Raw genomic sequence first — 18,511 nt, 5'->3', positions numbered from 1 at the left:
TTTCATGAATCAATTGCAGGCAGTCGGATTTGTGAACGTTTTCCAGGAGTTGGTCGGGGGTACCGACCAAAGGGTCTCTTTTTCCCAAGGGGTTAAGTCCCTCAGCCCAATGAGCTGTGTGCTGAGTTAGGGACCATGGGATGTGTCTGTCTGCTGTTGTTAGGAATGCCCTATGTCCCCAGCACCCACCGGCTTCTTGTTCTGACAAAAGAATATGATCTCCCCCAGTGAGAGACACTTGACAAATGTGTTCTGTTTCAGATTTCTGGGGGAGAAGCCCGTACTGCTTTGCAAGTTTTGTTAATTCAGTAGCAGTGTATGGGATTTCTTTAGTGGTTTTGTGTGGGTTAAGATCTTCATTATTGATATAGTTGCATTCTGTTTCAATTAGAGGTTTTATGTTGTTACAGCAGTGTTTCCCGCAATTTTTCATCAGGGTTAATTCTGTTTGAGAACAATTTTGACTAGTGTGAGGAGTTTCTTTCTCCTCTGTTTCTTTTGAGGAATCAGAGTTCTGTGAATTTTTAACATGTTCCTCTCTCAGGGCAGTCCGTAACAAGATATTTACATTTCTTTCTTCATCCAATTGTTTTTGCAAAACTTCAACTAGGTTTTGGAGGGAGTCTATGATAGCATTTTCCTCACTTTTTCGCTTAAAGCGAGTTTCTATGGCTGCTGTGAGACAGGCACCCAAGACTGAGCAGAAGATGGTTTTATTTGTGCCCAGTTTAAATTTTGTTTCATGTTGCAAAGAAGATATGCTATCAATAACATTTTCTAAGTTAAACCAATTGCAGTTTGCCCATTCTTCTCCCCCTGGAGAAGGTGTGGCATTGTATTTAGCAAGCAGAGCATAAAATTCAGCTTTACCTTTTGCACTGAAGTTTTTAGTCATTTTGTGAGGGGACCAAAGCTACACCAGGGAGTTAACTTAAGTTACACAAATAACACAGCCTTTTCACTGTCCCCTTGCTTCCCTGGGTAGTTGAAGAGACAGAATCAGTCTGGGAGGCTCTGTGAGGTTGCTTCCAATTTGTCTCTTCCTTCCCAGACAGTACAGATACGCAGTCACATGAACACACACACACACAAATGTTTTCTTTGTGAGGGGACCAGAACCTAGAACAGGGGGAAAGCCACTCAGCCTTCACTGGGCTGCCCCTCACTCCCCTGTGTAGGTGAAGGGACAATATCTGTCTAAAAGGTACAGCTTAATTTCCTCAGGTCTGTCCCTTCCCTTTTAGACAGTCCAGGTACACAAATACAGCAGTAACAACAGTAACGGGTTCAGATTCAGCTCAAGTACAACAGTAACAGGTTCGGATTCAACTCAAATACAACAACAACAACAACAGTATCAATATCAATATAAATATCAGTATCAATATCAATATCAATATCAATATCAGTAACAGCATCAATATCAGGATCAGGAGAAGTATCAGTGTCAGTGTCCGTGCCGGTAAGATCAGTAACAGAAGTGACAGTAACAATTTCCCCTGCTTTTGCACCAAAAAATCTTTTGTGTCAATTCCGGAGCCTGTGTGCTCAATCGAGGGTGAGATTTGGCTTTGGTGTGTGCAGTCTGCGAGAGGTTACAGACTACACAAAACCTGCAAAATCTCACTGGCTACTGGAAATCCTGTCTGTGATGCCAATTATGTGAAGGTCCGCCCAAAATGAACGGCTGACGAATGATTTTTGGGTGCAAAAATAACCAACAAAAGGCACAGGGGTTTTGCAGTAACAAATCAACAAGGTGCAATTTTATTGATTATAACCACAGCTAAATATGCGTTTGGTTAAGGGATCTGGGGAAGAGAAGGGTAGGACAAGGGAAAAAGGGAGGAAAGAAGGTCAGGGAATGGGGTATAGCTACCAAAACGTGATGTCTTCAGGGTCCCGCCGCCGAAACTCGCTGGTACACACACTGGGGAGATCTCAGAGGACAGTCAAAACCGAACCCCAATATATATACTGTTCTTGGTTGGGGGAAGGGTGGCTGAAATTAGGTTTCCATGGAGGGGAGAAGAATAGGAACAGGAGGAGGGGGTGAGACAGTTCCGTTGTTTTCATGGTCGAATGCTCACAGGTACGTTCGGTTTTTCCCCCTCCCTGAGTTGGGAGGGAGTACAGTCCCAGTCTCTGGAAGGAGGTTGCCAGGGGGGTGCCATGGGGGTGCCATGAGGGTACCAATAGGGTGCCAGAGGGGTTCTTGGTTCCTTGATGAGGGGATTTGCATCTCGGTTGGTCCATCACGGTGGTTGAAGACAGGCAAGAGGGGTCTTCTCATGGAGCGGGGGGGAGCCACCCCAGAGCTCAGTCCAGCCAGGTCAGAAGTTTGGAAGAAAGTCCAGTTCAATTGTCCAGAAAAGGGCAGCATGCCCCCTTCGAGTACAGCATGGCGTGTTCTGCAAACATCACTTGTGAACACACTAGATAAGCAGGAGACTTTCTTTCCCAACTGGCTCAGCAGTTTTAACCCTTCGGCAGTCTTTTCTCATGATGATCGTGAGGCAAAAAATGAAGGATTTTCAGATGGACTTCTACAGTGTGTCTGTGTGCTGGTGCTCTCGTGGTTCCTACCCATTGGCACAAGACACTCTCGACTGCAGCAATAACTCATTTTTTTCATTTACTCTGTGGTGCAAATAAACCATTCTGTCTAATCATGATCAGAAAAAATCAGAGCAGTATTTATGTAAATTTATCTGGTATTCTATGAATAATCCTGTGGGACAAATAGCATTAAAGTCCAATTCCAATGTCCAATCTTGTACACCTTTGAGAAAGACTGGGGGTGGGCTTGGATCCAGCCACTCCCAGACTCCTCTCTTAGAAGGAATTTTAGAAGTCTAGGGGCCCTGCACAAGTTTGAGGAATCATGGTGGCTGTTGAGTGTCATTTTTCCACCTCACGTCTCGGCAAGAGTTTCTCCAAAAAAGAAATAAAGCTTTTGCCTGAAGCTCCCACTGGGCCCATGACAGAAACCCCCGTGAGTGTCTGGGACATTCTGGCTCTTTGGCAGCCTGGGGACTCCTGGGATGTCACCGTGGAGCCCCCATGAGTGCCTGTGACAGATCAGTGCCTGTGCAGCCCAAGGTCCCCTGGGATGTTACCATGGAATGGCTGAGACTGCCTCTGACCACAGGGCTCTTTACCATCCCCAGAAAGCCCAAGGAGGTCTCCATGGAGCCCCTCTCTCGGCCTGCGACATTCCAGCTCTGGAAGAGCCCGGAGATTCCTGGAAAGTCCCCATGGAACCCCTCTGAGGGCCTGTGACAAACCTGATCCTTAGCAGGCAACCATCAGCAGCCCCCTGTTGCTATGGTCAGTTTCCATGGCAACCATCAGCAGCCCCCTGTTGCTATGGTCAGTTTCCATGGCAACCATCACCAGGCCCCTGTTGCTATGGTCAGTCCCTCGGCAGCTCCATGGAGACCCCATGCCAGGGGTGGTTGCCATGGACACCAGCTCAGGCCTGCAGCCAGAGTCCGTTGCCATGGCAACCATTGCAGCCCCATCCCCAGGCTCATGGGATCCCAGAACCACAGAATTGGCTGAGCTGGGAGGGACCCATCAGGATCCTCCAGTCCAACTGCTGGCCCTGCACAGGACACCCCAACAATGCCAGCCTGGGCCTGGCAGCGCTGTCCAAACGCTGCTGCAGCTCAGAGAGCCCTGGAGCTGGGACCCTTCCCTGGGGAGCCTGGGCAGGGCCCCAGCAGCCTCTGGGCAAAAACCTTTTCCTGACATCCAACCTGAGCCTGACCCAACTCAGCTGCAGCCGTTCCCTCCACTCCTGTCCCTGGGCACCAGAGGGAAGAGGTTCCCACAGCCCCAGCCAGGGACCCGCTCCCAAGGCTGTTGCCATGGCCACCAGAGCTGGGACCAGCTGGGATGCTCGGTTTCCAGGGGCCGGGGTTCAGGAATGGGATTCCCAAGTTTTCTGCTCTTGCTAAAACTGCGCTGTCCTCGCTGCCCTCCCGCCTCCCATGGAAAGCACAAAAGGCAAAGATCCCAGGCTGGCATAAGAACAATTTATTGGGAACAACAATGAGATAAGGAACGAATGGAACAGAAACAATAATGATAACAGAGTGTATAAATAAAACTGTTTACAGGGAAAACTAAAACACAACTTACTGGGTCTGCCTTGCCACGTATTTCCTCCTGCCTGGAAAGCACACCCTTCTCCTCAGGGACAGAGTGAGAGAGAGAGAGTCCCTTTCCTGTCCCTGGCAATGTCCTGAGGTGGGAGGGAATGTAATGACACAGCCATGGCAAGACCCTCATGTTTTTCCATGCCACATCATGACACTGGTAGGGGCAGGGAAAGGGACAGGTGTCTTCCTAGCATGGATCAGAAGGAAAAATGGATCACCAGGGCTCTTCCCAACATGGATCCTCCAACTATGAAGTTGGGGCAGTGCACAAAAGTCCTCCTGCATTGGGGCATTGGCAGAGCTTCCCTTACAGGTGCCTCCATTTGTGTCTGGTTAGGACAGAGATCTGGGTGAAGCTTTTCCCACTCTGGGGACACTCGTAGGGCCTCTCCCTCTCCCCAGTGTGGATGCGCCAGTGCCTGATGAGGTTGGAGTTGTGCTTGAAGCCCTTCCCGCACTCAGGGCAGCGCAAGGGCCTCTCATCCGTGTGAATCCGCTTATGCCGGAGGAGACTGGAGCTGCTCTGAAACCTCTTCTGACACTGGGGACACTCATAGGGCTTCTCCCCCGTGTGGATGCGTTGGTGTATGACAAGGGCAGAGCTGGAGCTGAAGCCCTTCCCACATTCCTCACACTCATAGGGCCATTCCCCAGCGTGGATCCTCTGGCTGATCAGAGTGCTGCTCTGCCTGAAGCTCTTCCCACACTCCAAGTACTTGTGGGGCTTCTGCCCATCATGGTGCTGCCCATGGACTACCAGCTCCAAGTTCTGGCTGAAGCTCTGTCCACCTTCCTGGCTCAGGGTGGGTCTTTCCTCCTCAGAGAACCCTGGGTTGGGTTTGGAGCCCCTCCTCCTCATGGGGGATCTCCAGGGCTTTTCCTCCCCATTGGATTCTTTTCCCATGGAGCCACTCGAACCGGCCTCTTCCATGAGGTTGTGCTGTGGGGATTTGTTGTCCCTGATCTTGATCCTCAGCTCCTTCTCTGGTAGAGGAAGGACAAGCACAGGATGGGATTTCCCTCCGTGCAAGAGGGAAGGGGAAGGAGATCCCCCCAGTGCATCCCCAGCAGGATGGCGTTGGCAGCGGGGATGTCCTGCAGCGAGGGGATTTTCTGGGCTGGGAGATGGAGCAGGAGAGAGGGGGAAAGGGGCACTGACTTCCTCCTCACCTGCCTGGGTGTCCTGAGGCATTCTCATCTTCCTTGAGGTGTCTTCCGCCATGTGGCCAGGTTTTAGGAATGGGATATTCCTAAAACAAGGGAGGAAAACAAGGGTTGAGCACAATGAGCTTTGTACTGGTTTAAAGGCAAACCTGGGGAAGAGTCTAAGCCAGAATTCTAATTCAGTAACAAAATAAGGATCAAGGCAATGATACAGAAACACTGCCTTAAACTGACAGAGTCAGGATATAACCTGACACCCTGTTGGTCAGGGTGGTGGCAGCAGTCCCAGTAAATGGTGGCTGCAGTCCTGTTGGAGAGATGAACACAACTCTGTCGAAGCAGTGATCCTGTAGAAGGGTCTGGTCTTCCTCTGGATGTCCAGTGGTGGATATGGAGTTCTTGTCGTCTGGGAATCCAGTAGGCAAACTGCTCCTGGTGTAGCAAAGTGTCAGCTTATATCCAGGTAGGAATGCTTGGATCCTCCCCCTGGGCGGAGCATCCCACAATGGGAGGATGGAATTTTATCAGTCCTGCAGTGACACTCAATGGCCCATTCACAGGAGATATCTCCCCTGGAGGGCGTTATCAGGGGTGAGTCATGGAAGAGATAAAGAACACTGTCCCACCTGTTTATAGCAATTGATGAAGATGGGGATTGAAAACATGCATTTGGTTACATCTTGCATGGCAACCTGAAACAGTGGGGTAATCCCTGCTCGGTGGGTGAACACCACCCCCCTTACCCAAACTGGCTCAGCTGTAAAACCCCCACCCTGAAAAGGCCACACACACAGGGGACAATGTCACACTTGGCCCCCTCCAGGGGAAGTCTGTTTCACAGGCTGGGGGACTTTGCCAAATGTTAGAATAATTTTTCTCTTTGTCCCTGTCACCTTTGTGACAGCTACACATAGCTTCCCCTTTCTTTTCATAATCTGTATTGGGCCTATTTTCCACTTTTCTTTTTTTAGAATGTGCCAGCAGCTGAGCTGGAGCTGTGCAGGACCAAAGGAATTTGGATTTGCCACAAAATAGCTTCTATTGTAAGTTTATAAAATTTTGGGATTTATTTGCCTTTCCATCACAAGTGACTTATTGGAAGAGTAAATTCAAGGCATTTTATCTAGGGTCAATTTTGATTTCTGACAAGGAACAACATTACTTCTTCTGGTGCCCAGAGTATGCTTGTGAAGCCTCTGTTCCTCTTGCCCTGGGAGATGCCTGGGGGGGGTTTTCCCTGTCCCTGTCACTCCAGGCCATTCCCCAGGGGGTCTCCATCATTCTCACCCCAGAGAATGCCTGGGGGGTTCTCCCTCCCTCTCACCCCTGTGCCAGGGGGTGCTCAGGGCAGTCTCTGTCGCTCTCAGCCCAGGGGATGCTCAGGGGGTCTCTGTCCCCTCACCCTGGGGGATGCTCGGGGGGTCTCCATCCCTCTGGCCTCAGGCAATGCCTGTGCAGGGCTGGGCACCAGGGGCTCTGTGTCCCTCTCACCGCTGAGGGTGCTCGGGGCTGGGGGGGCTCTCCGACCCTCTCACACCTGGGGGAGGCCGGGGGGGTCTCTGTCCCTCTCAGCCCTGCTGTGACCCCACCCAAACATCATCGGGGTCAGAGGGACAGAGACACCCCCAAACCCCCAGAAGGGCTGAACCTGGGATTTGGTTTGGGGCTTAGGGTTTAGGAAGGGGCTGGAATTGGGGCTGGGATTGGAGTTAGGGCTGAGATTTGGATTAGCGCTGGGATTGGGGTTAAGGCTGGACATGGGATTAACTATCGGGCTGGGGTTGGATTGGGTCTTGGAATAGACGAGTCTGAAACTAGGATGAGAATAAATACAGAACTGAGTGTGTCTAAACGTGGAGTGAGATTGAGACTAGGATCACTGTCAGGTTTGGGACTGAGCTCACCCAGAGTGAGACAGAGGGGATGTTACGGTGGGAAGGTTTGGGGAAAATCCTGGTTTGGGGAAAAACAAGGTGTGAATTCTGAAAAAAGTGTAAATTCTGCCCAAGACAGATATCATTAAAAGGAAAGTAAACTCTTTGTAGCTGTCACAAAGGTGACAGGGATGAAGAGAAAAATGATTCTCACATTTCGCAAAGCACTCAAGCCTGGGAATTCAGGAGTTATTTGGGAATTTAGCTACTTGAGCTGAGCTTCTTGTAGGACTTTTAGCAGCCTTGTGTTCCTCACCATGGGGTGAATGAACCTTGTCAGTCTCGCTGGTATCATTTGCTCCCTTTCCTCCTGTGATTTTAAAAAACATTTCAAGGAAGGGTGTCGCAGACATTTTTTCATAAAATCCTCTCTTTTAGGATTTGTCCTTTCTGGGAAGCTGGGGCCCCAGAAGAAAAATGCAAACAATAATTATCTGCTGATGTGGAATGTAACAGGAGCATCTGTGATTGGTCTTCTGTGAGTGTTTGGATTTGCTGACCACTCATGGGAGAGTTGGTCCTTGCTTTCTGCTGGACACAGAACTTTGTTATTCATTCTCTTCTTTCTATTCTTAGCTTAGCAAGCCTCTGCAACTTTTCTCTTTATTCCTTTTAGTATAGTTATAATGTATTATATATCATATATCAATAAATCCAGCCTTCTGATCATGAACCAAGATTCTCGTCCACTTCTCTCACCCTGAAGACCTTCATCAGGTCACTGTAATAGAAGGACAACAAAATATTTTCTTTACACTCCAGGCCCACAAAGGCGATTTACCTCATCAATTCTCCCATAAGTCACTCAGAGGAAGCTGCAGCCCGATTTCAAAGAGTTCCTCCAGAGAGAACCACAACCTCCTCAGAGGAGGGAACCATGGTGTTGTCAAAGGCACTTGGGGTCAGAGAACAGGGCCTAAACTCACTGTGCCAAAATAATTTCACAGTCTGGTGAGTCTGGTTAAGAAAAGTGTTAGAGAGATTCCTCTGCCCCAATTAAGGTGATAATGAGACCAAACCCAAAATGAATTTTATTGAACAGTAAATGGGATAGAAAAGGGGGGACAGGAAGGGAATGACAGGAAAAAGAGCCCTCCCCTGGGGCAGGGCAAATGTGACATTGTCCCCTGTGTGTGTGGCATTCCCAGGGTGGGGGTTTTACAGCTGAGCCAGTTTGGGTAAGGGGGGTGGTGTTCACCCCCTGAGCAGGGATTACCCCACTGTTTCAGGTTGCCATGCAAGATGTAACTAAATGCATGTTTTCAATCCCCATCTTCATCAACTGCTATAAACAGGTGGGGCAATGTTCTTTATCTCTTCCATGACTCACCCCTGATAGCGCCCTCCAGGGGAGATATCTCCTGCTAATGGGCCATTGAGTGTCACTGCAGAACTGATAAAATTCCATCCTCCCATTGTGGGATGCTCCGCCCAGGGGGAGGATCCAAGCATTCCTACCTGGATATAAGCTGACACTTTGCTACACCAGCAGCACCTTGCCTACTGGATTGCCAGAGGACGAGAACTCCCTAGCAATCACTGGACATCCAGAGGAAGATCAGACCCTTCTACAGGATCACTGCTTCGACAGAATCGTGTTCATCTCTCCAACAGGACTGCACCACCATCTACGGGGACAGCTGCCACCACTCTGACCAACAGGGTGTCAGGTTAAGGCATTGTTTCTGTATCATTGCCTTGATCTTCATTTTCTTTTAAATTGTAATTCTGGTTTAGACCCTCCCCAGGTTTGCCTTCAAACCAGTACAAAAGACAATGTGCACACCCTTTGTTTTCTTCCCAGAACAGGATTTCCCTTTCCCAAACCTTGATTGGATGGAGAAGGAGGCTGTGAGGAAGAAGAAGGATCCCCGGGACACCCAGATAGGTGAGGAGGAAGTCAGTTCCTATTTCCCCCTCTCTCCTGCTCCATCTCCCAGCCCAGCACAGCCCCTGGCTGGAGGAAAACTCTGCTGCCAACACCATCCTGCCGGGGATGCACTGGGGGAATCTCCTTCCCCTTCCCTCTGGCATGGAGCCAAATCCCATCCTGTCCTTGTCCTTCCTTCCCCAGGGAAGGAACTGAGGATGGAGACCAGGGAGGAAAAATCTGCATGGCAGAACCTCGTGAAAGAGGCCGTTTTGAGTGATTCTAGCGCACAGGAATCCAACAGGGAAGAAAACACTCAGGAATCCCCCATGAGGAGGGGCTCCAAACCCAGCCCAGGGTGCTCTGAAGAAGAAAGAGCCACCCTGAGCCAGGAAGGTGGGCAGACCTTCAGCCAGAGTTCCAAGCTGGTGGTCCATAAGAAGCTTCATGATGGGGAGAAGCCCCAAAAGTGCTTGCAGTGTGGGAAGAACTTTAGGTGGAGCTCCCACCTGATCAGCCACCAGATGATCCACACCGGGGAATGGCCCTATGAGTGTGGGGAGTGTGGGAAGGGCTTCAGCTACAGATCCAACCTTGTGACCCACCAACGTCTCCACACTGGGGAGAAGCCCTACGAGTGTCCCCAGTGTCAGAAGAGGTTTCAGAGCAGCTCCAATCTCCTCCAGCACCAGCGGATTCACACCGAGGAGAGGCCCTTCCTCTGCCCTGAGTGCGGGAAGGGCTTCAAGCACAACTCCAACCTCATCAAGCACCGGCGCATCCACACTGGGGAGAGGCCCTACCAGTGCGCCACATGTGGGAAGAGGTTTCAGACAAGCTCCCATCTCCTCCTGCATGAGCGGATTCACATGGATGAGAGGCCCTTCCACTGCCCCGACTGTGGGAAGGGTTTCAAGCACAACTCCACCCTCATCACCCACCGACGCATCCACACAGGGGAGAGGCCCTACGAGTGTCCCCAGTGTGAGAAAAGCTTCACCAGTAGCTCTCACTTGACCAGACACCAACGGAGCCACCAGTAAGGGTAGCCCTGCAAATGCCAAAAATGCAGGAACAGCTTCATGCCCCACTCCAGCTTCATCCCCCATTACAGGGCCCACATTGGGAAGAGCCCTGGTGATCCAGTTTCCCTCTAGTCTATGCTGGGAAGACACCTGTCCCTTTTCCTGCCCTTGCCAAAGACATGATGTGGGACGGAAGAACATGAGGGTCTGGCCATGGCCGTGTCATTACATTCACTCGCACCTCAGAACGTTGCCAGGGGCAGGAAAGGGACACTCCCTCTCTCCCTGAGGAGACGAGTGAAATTTCCAGACAGGGGAAATTGTGGCCAGGAAGAGCCTGTTGTTGATGTATTAGTTTTCCCAGTAAACTGTTTTATTTATCCCTTCTGTTATCAGTATCATTTCTGTTTCTGTTTGTTCCTTATCTCATTGTTGTTCCCAATAAATTGTTCTTATCCCAGCCTGGGACCTTTGCCTTTTGTGCTTTCCATGGGAGGCGGGAGGGCAGCAAGGGCAGCGCGGTTTTAGCGTGGGCAGGAAATTGGGGAATCCCATTCATGAACCCCGGCGCCTGGAAACCGAGAATCCCAGCTGGTCCCAGCCCTGGTGGCCATGGCAGCAGCCTTGGGAGCGGGTCCCTGGCTGGGGCTGTGGGAACCTCTTCCCTCTGGTGCCCAGGGACAGGAGTGGAGGGAACGGCTGCAGCTGAGTCGGGGCAGGATCAGGGTGGATGTCAGGAAAAGGTTTTTGCCCAGAGGCTGCTGGGGCCCTGCCCAGGCTCCCCAGGGAAGGGTCCCAGCTCCAGGGCTCTCTGAGCTGCAGCAGCGTTTGGACAGCGCTGCCAGGCCCAGGCTGGCATTGTTGGGGTGTCCTGTGCAGGGCCGCCAGCAGTTGGACTGGAGGATCCTGATGGGTCCCTCCCAGCTCAGCCAATTCTGTGGTTCTGGGATCCCATGAGCCTGGGGATGGGGCTGCCAATGGTTGCCATGGCAACGGACTCTGGCTGCAGGCCTGAGCTGGTGTCCATAGCAACCACCTCGGGCATGGGGTCTCCATGGAGCTGCCAAGGGACTGGCCATAGCAACAGGGGGCTGGTGATGGTTGCCATGGAAACTGGCCATAGCAACAGGGGGCTGGTGATGGTTGCCATGGAAACCGACCATAGCAACAAGGGCTTGGTGATGGTTGCCATGGAAACTGACCATAGCAACAGGGGGCTGGTGATGGTTGCCTGCTAAGGATCAGGTTTCTCACCGGCCCTCAGAGGGGTTCCATGGGGACTTTCCAAGAGTCTTCAGGCTGTTCCAGAGCTGGAATGTCACAGGCACAGACAGGGGCTCCATGGAGACCTCCCTGGGCTTTCTGGGGATGGTAAAGAGCCCTGTGGTCAGAGGCAGTCACAGCCATTCCATGGTGACATCCCAGGGCACCTTGGGCTGCAAAGGCACCGATCTGTCACAGGCACTCACGGAGGCTCCACGGTGACATCCCAGGAGTCCCCAGGCTGCCAAAGAGCCGGGATGTCCCAGACACTCACAGGGTTCCTGTCATGGGCAGATATATTTATATAAATATGTATTCTCTATTATGGTAATGATTAGATAAAACTGCCTTAATCAGAAATATTTATGCCAGGATGTAAGAGACATAAAATATATTATACAAAGCACTAGGAAGTTATTTCAAAGCAACTGTATTAAGCAAAACCTGTAATTTAGCAGAGATTGATGTCACTCCCCCAGACCAATGACCATGGGCAATTCCCTTTGGCTCAGCCTGGAGCAGTGACCTTGAGGGTGTCCCCACCACTGGGAGGAATCCCCACACCCCTCAAGAAGGGAAATGTCAGGAGATGCTGCCATTAAAATTTGGGACAGGGCTTTTCTCGTCTGAGGTGCTGCCCTGTCAGTCAGGTGTGCCCAGGCTGGGCCAGCTCAGCAGCTCTGCAGAAGCTCTCAGTGGTGTCACTTGGTTGTTCCTTTCTCTGGGGATTTTTCCCGCTCTGCCACAGCTTCAGCTCCCTCTGAGGATGTTGAACTTTGAGATGGAGGATTCAGGCTGGTTTCAGCATTATTCACCCCCAAAGCAGTGTGACACCCCTCCTTCATTTCCCACTGGGGGCTTTGCAAACAGGACCTTGTTGGAGTTGTTGGAGCCCATTGCAGGCAGAGCCTCCTGCTCCAGCAGGAACTGCCTTTCCTGTGCCATCAGCAGGGCAGGTCCCGCTGCAGGAAAAGCCCCAGGCCAGCCCCAGCACAGGGAAGGACTCGGGCACAAGGGCAGTTTAAAGATACTGACCCGTTTTTTGTCACTGTAGGATTGAGGAGAAAATAACTTCGAATGCTATTTTTCCCTTTTCACAGACCTTGAAGAGGACTCAAAAATCTCCCAGAATGGGGTTTGGAGGCCTCATCACAAAACCAGCAGGGAGAGTCTGTGGCCTCTGTGATCAGTGGTGTAGAGGCTGAGGACTGAAAGGGAATAGCCTGGGAGGGATGGATGGGTGGTTTCAGAGAGGCTGGAGCTTTTCTTCTTAGTAGGAATAAGCCTGAAGAAGACCTAATAGCAGCAAGTGCAGCTTGGGAGTTCCAGACTGAACACCAGCAGAAAGGAATTTCCCTGTCAGAGCAGGGCTGTGGTGCAGCACGTCCCCAGCAGGAGCCTGGAGCAGCCCAAGGCTCTGTGTGGGCAGGCAGAGGCAGGCAGGAGGCAGAGCTGTCAGCAAAGGAAGGGCCCAGCCACGTGGGGCAGCCGGGGATGCTGACAGCCTGCAGGGACAGAGGCGCAGGTTTGCTCAGCAGCAGAAACACCTTTCCCTCGCTTGTCCCCAGCTGTCATCAGTGCCACCAGTGTTCTGCTCTACCTGGAACCTGGGGACATTTTCTCAGTCCTGTCCCTCAGATGGATCTATTTAAAGTATGAGAAACTTCAGTGTTTCACCCTCTTTTTGAGTCCCTGAGAAGGTTTTTTGAGCACACTCTGAGGGACTGAGTCTGATGCAAAGAGCACCAAAGCCCTAGAGGGTGATTAAAGTCCCTGTGCTGTGTCTGTGCTTCTGAGCTGGGCCGGGCTCCTGGCCCAGAGGCAGCTCCTGGCAAGGGCAGCGCTGCAGAGAGACAGCTCTGGCCAGGAGCAGCTCCTGTGCACAGCCCAGCAGGGCTGGGACGCTGCCAGGGCCCCTCAGGGACACCAGCAGGGCACAGACAGAGCTCACAGGGGCTCAGCACTGGCAGGGGCTGTGGGATGGCCCAGAGGGGGCTGTGTCACAGCAGCACCTCTGGGGCTGTGTCACAGAGTCACAGAGCAGCTGGGATGTCAGCAAGGGGCTGTGTGACAGCACAGAGTGGGCTGTGTGAGCTCACAGATTGGGCTGTGACATCACAAAATTTGTTGTGTGAGGTCACTGAGCAGCTACAGCGTCATAGAGGGGACTTTGTGACATCACAGAACAGGCTGTGAGATCATGGCATGGCTGCATGACATCATAGAGCTGGCAGTGAGGTCAAAGTATGTGCTGTGACCTTACAGAGTGTCAGTATGACATCACAGAGAGGGTTTTGTGACATCACTGAGGGGGGTTGTTACATCACAGAGCTGGCTGTGACATCATAGAGTAGGGTGTTGGGCCATAGAGCAGATCCTGACATCATAGAAGGTGGCTCTGTGACATCAGGGAGTGGGCTGTGACAACACTGGGTGGCTGTGTAACATCATAGAGCAGGCTGTGACATCACAGTAGAGATTGTGAAATCATAGAGTGACTTTCTGACATCACAGTGACTTCTGTGACATCACAGAGCAGCTGCATCACATCATAGCATGGCATCTCAGAGTTGGCTCTGGGACATCACAGGGGCAGTGTGACATCACAGGGGCTGTGTGACATCATAGGGATCGGTGTGACATCATAGGGATCGGTGTGGGGCTGTGGGACATCATGGGGGCAGTGTGACATCACGGGGCACTGTGACATCACAGGGCCTGTGTGACATCACGGGGCTGTGTGAGGTCACTGGCGAGGTCACTCTGCCCCAGCCCCCCTCACAGCTCCCCCCAGAGCAGTCCAACCCTGCTTGTGCACAGCAGGGTCCCCTGTCCCTCCAGGTCCCCCCGCAGCCTCCCCCAGAGGATGTTCCACGAGATCAACCCCAGAGCCTGACACGGGGATGGGGGGACAGGGCCCTGGGGGTGGCACAGGGGGACAGGGACCCCCCGGCAGCGTCCCCGTGTCCCCCAGGGCCAGAGCCTGGGCCAGGGCTCCTTCACCCTGTTTACAAACAAGGGCTTGAGAGCGCTGAAGAAATCCCCAGCAAGGGAGCAGCAAAAAAACAGACTGAATATTAAGGGACAGAAGCACAAAGTTCCTTGGCAAGAGTCACTCTGCTCCTGACTGGACACTTCAGGCACAACAGGGAAACAAAGCAACAACAAAACCAAACAGAATCCAAACAATCAAACCAGAAATTTACTTAGAACTGGGGCTTTCATTCCTAAGGAAAAGAACCTTCCTTCTTATCTCGGTGCCCATGGCCAGAATTGGGATTTCACCTCCAGTATTCCCTATTGTGACAGAGTGGAGGAATTTCTTGTCTCAAGACATTTCATGTGTGGGGAGTGTTGCAGTGTGTTGCAATTTCCTGTTTTAAACTTCCCAGCCCCTTCCCAGGTGTGGCAATATCTCTCTTCCCCTTCCCCCTCGCCCCCTGCGGGACTGTCAATCAGTCTTAACATTCCAGCAAGGCCATCGTGTGGTTGGTCAGGTTCAAAAGATGCCCCTGTGCCCAGAGGTCATTGGTCTGTCTGGGTGTCATCGTTGCCTGAGACCCTGCCCCTCCCACCTGGTTGGTGGCTCACCTGTCCCTTCCCTCCCCCTCCCCCCGGAGCTTAAAAAGTCACTCAGGCCATGCGGTCGGGATTCTGTTGGTGCTGTTACCTAAGATTCAGACGTCTGTGACCATGGAATAAACTCTTGATATTAACCCTCCAGCAGAATCTCTCTCCTTTTCCTCCTCACCTTAGCCTGAAGCCTTCTCACCTGAGGCAAACTGAGTTTCCACAAACCTGGACTTGTTTTGGCGCTCAGCTGCACCATCCAGCCAGCCAAAAGTGTCTCTGAGGTGAAACACCACAGTTGCCGCCTTTGGCCCAGGAGCAGGGGTCAGAGGAGCCATGGCACAATCTACCTGGTAATATTGGGATCTTATTCCAATAGGGGAGGAAGGGGCAGGTCCAGCCCTCCCCTGCCCTGGAAGCCCAGCCCTGCCCTGCCCTGTGACCCCAGTCCCCCCAGAGCCTCTATCCCAGCCCAGCAGTGGCTGCCAGTCCCTGGCACAGCACAGGCAATGCTCCACAGCCACCTCTGCAGCCCCAGCCCAGCTCCTGAGGGACCAAATGAGTCCAGTCCCAGCTGGGGGAAGGGACCAGGAAGACCCAGGGGTATTGAAGGCTGACCACAAGGCAAGCACATATCTTGACCCTACCTCCTCTTGGAATTTCCATCTGAACGCTACTGGAATCCAGGAGTTGGTACCTCTGTGTATGCTCCTCTGTATCCTTTTTGCCTCTCTCTCTTTCTGTCCTTTTCTTCTATTTTGATCCTTTTGCAAATTTGAGTAATGTAAAATTCAAATAGCTTAGAGTTTGTGAAGTTGAATGGGCCAAGTCAGTGCTTTAAGAAGCGTTCTGTGTTGATTGAATGTCATATTAAATCTTTTGCCAAAAATTCTCTGATTTTCTAAAGTTACCAGTAAAGACTGTTTTGTTGTTTTGAGCTCCTGAGGATCTCTTGTTGGTATTTCTCCAGGAAGTCCAGTTCAGAATACAGAAACAATTGTAATTCCTTTTAAATATCTCCTTGACAGAGTTTTCTACTGGATGGAAGTCAGGGCTTGTGTGTCCTGCTTGGCACAGCCCAGGCAGGGCTTTCCCAGCCACATTCCACACTCCATTTCCCAGCTGGAGCCGCTGGTGCCTATGAGTTGTGCTGCCCCAGCCCCAGGGACGCTCTCCTTGTCTGCCCATTCCCCCACAGTCTCTGGGCAGGGATGGCCTCAGTGGGGGCTGCTGACATCCTCAGCACCTTGGAGGCTGCTGCTGAATTTTCCTGCTGCAGAGGCTTGTTCAGCCTTCAGCTCTTCAGTGCAGGAATTCAGTGTCCCAGGGCTCATTAGCATTGAGAACACCTTAACAAGCCAAATCTCTGGGGATAATTTGATTTAGGTGTTCAAATCAAATGTATGGTTAATTAGTATGATTTCAGAAGCCAATTCAATGTGAATACCCTGATTTAAAAAAAAAAAAGCAAGAAAATATTTTTTAAGTCCTGTAATTTTTTTTTACTAGTAATTCATTGAAATGTGCAATCTCCAATTGACATTGAATCCAAGTACCTCCTCATGCAGTTTTACTGGGTATGAAAATCAGGACCTTTCATGGCTGACAATCAATCAGACTCTGTCCCTACCCCCACCCCACCATTTTCCCCATCCAAGGCTGGCACTCAGAGCAGCCTTGTGCAAATCTGAGCTCCCTCCAGCCCACACTGGACCTAGCTAACAGAGCACAGTTGAACAGGATATAACTTAATAAAAATTACACCATTAAAATAACAATCATACAATTACAAACTCTTCCCTGAGCTATGTGCAAAGTCCCAGCATGTCTGATGAGTCCACTGTTCACAACTGATTTGCATACTAAAATTAATTTTTGACTAATGTGTTTCTGTGATAGATATAAACACAATTAAGTTCTTGTATCAGGATTCTTGTCCTGGACTGAGGACAGAACAGCTCAAACAATTCCTGATTTGCAAATCTGTCAGTGGTGGATGGAGAAGGGAGGTCAGGCTGCTCTTGGTGTTGAGGAAATGCTGAAAGCAGCCTGACTCATTTCATCTCCTCATGCCCTGATCTCCCCTCTTTCCCCTTCCACCCATCGGCTTTTGTCTCCCCCCAGCCCCCTGTGAAGAGCCTGGCTCTGTGTTCTCCATCCCGTCCTGGCTGGCACTGCCAGGCTGGGATGAGGAGCCCCTCAGCCTTCCCTGCTCCAGACTGGACCAGCCCAGCTCCCTCAGCCTCTGCTCACAGCCCAAGGGCTCCAGCCCCACCTTGGAGGCCCTTCCCAGACCCTGCTCCAGCTGCCAGACATCTTTCCTGCCCTGGGGAACCCAAACCAGGCCAAGTGACCTGGATAATCCCTGTCCTTGGTGTCCTGGTCACACAGCCTTGGCCCCTTGTCCCCGTGTCAGGCTCTGGGGTGGATCCTGTGGAACATCCTTTGGTGGAGGCTGTGGCTCCAGATGGGCTGGGGGGATCCCGGGGGACAGGGACCCTGCTGGGCATGAACAGCATTGGACTTGTTGGGAGAAACTGTGAGGGGGAGCTGGGGCGGAGTGACCAACCCAGTGACCTGACACAGCCCTGCTGGGATGTCACACAGCCCCTCTGCGATGTCACACAGCCGCTCTGGGATGTCACAACCTGCTCTGTGATGTCACAGCCCATTCTGCAATGTCACACAGCTGGTCTCCGATGTCACACCAGAGTCTGTGATGCCATAGTCTGCACTGTGATGTCAGACCTCTGCCCTGTGATGTCACAGCTGGATCTCTGATGTCACAGAGGCAGACTATGATGCCATGGCTGCTCGATGACCTCACCTAAACCACTCTGTGATGTCATAGCCCACTCTGTGACCACATGGTACCAGATGATAAATTGTCTTCACCAGGTGAGCTCACACCGGGAGCTTGTTCTCCACAACCCCAGGCCTGTGGAAACCACACAATGCCCATTGTGTGAGAAGGGAACTGGAAGTTCAGCAGCCTCAGTGTCCTGCCAGCTCAGCCAGGCCCATGGGAACATTGGGGTCCACGACCACCAGGGACCACCAGGGAGACCCCCAGGACAGGAGAATGCATGGGTAAAGGGGAGGGGAAATATATTAATGATTTTGGGGAAATGATTATCATATGTATTTTTAGTCCAGGACAATCAATGAATATGTATGAAAAATACAGAATATAAACAGAAACTTTCCAGTACTCAGCATGCACAGTTTTGGGAGGAGCTCTCCCCCATGCATCCAGCTGAATAAAGAATGCTGCTTCTTAATGCTACACTGGGGTTAAGGAATTTTCTGTTTTACCAAATTTTTGGTAGCACTCCCACTGCCAAGGAAAGCTCTGTCTGCTGCTGTTCACAGAGAAGGGCTGGTGGCAGATGTGGGGCTCAGAGGCTGCCTGGGGCGCAGTGACCATGAAATAATGAAGTGTTCAATGTTCTGGGAAAGAGGGAGGGGCAGCAACCAAACTTCTGTACTGGAATTAGGAAGGGCAGACTTTGGCCTGTT

General features: G+C 51.5%; 1 protein-coding gene and 1 pseudogene across 1 annotated transcript; one reads left to right on the top strand and one right to left on the bottom strand.

Moving 5' to 3' along the window:
• LOC132085215 (zinc finger protein 271-like) overlaps positions 1 to 18,511 on the top strand; it is a 519,877-nt pseudogene that overhangs the window by 156,943 nt on the left and 344,423 nt on the right.
• On the bottom strand, positions 4,474 to 5,388 carry LOC132085181 (zinc finger protein 3-like). The gene is made up of 3 exons (XM_059490551.1): positions 5,337 to 5,388; positions 5,085 to 5,150; positions 4,474 to 4,955 (listed from the first exon to the last, which is right to left on the bottom strand). Exons 1-3 carry the CDS (start codon positions 5,386 to 5,388, stop codon positions 4,474 to 4,476), a joined length of 600 nt encoding a protein of 199 aa, XP_059346534.1.

This window comes from Ammospiza nelsoni, chromosome 29 (assembly GCF_027579445.1).
Source record: "Ammospiza nelsoni isolate bAmmNel1 chromosome 29, bAmmNel1.pri, whole genome shotgun sequence".
NCBI classification, from domain to species: domain Eukaryota; kingdom Metazoa; phylum Chordata; class Aves; order Passeriformes; family Passerellidae; genus Ammospiza; species Ammospiza nelsoni.
Note: the sequence above shows the minus strand (reverse complement) of the source record. Positions and strands in the feature narration are given on the sequence as shown.

Excerpts from the sequence above, each read along its gene's own strand:
- LOC132085181 (XM_059490551.1), bottom strand. The coding sequence starts at position 5,388 with ATGGCGGAAGACACCTCAAGGAAGATGAGAATGCCTCAGGACACCCAG. Across the intron at positions 5,151-5,336 it reads GCCTCAGGACACCCAGGCAG|AGAAGGAGCTGAGGATCAAG; the intron begins GTGAGGAGGAAG and ends TTCCTCTACCAG. Across the intron at positions 4,956-5,084 it reads CAACCTCATGGAAGAGGCCG|GTGGACAGAGCTTCAGCCAG; the intron begins GTTCGAGTGGCT and ends TGAGCCAGGAAG.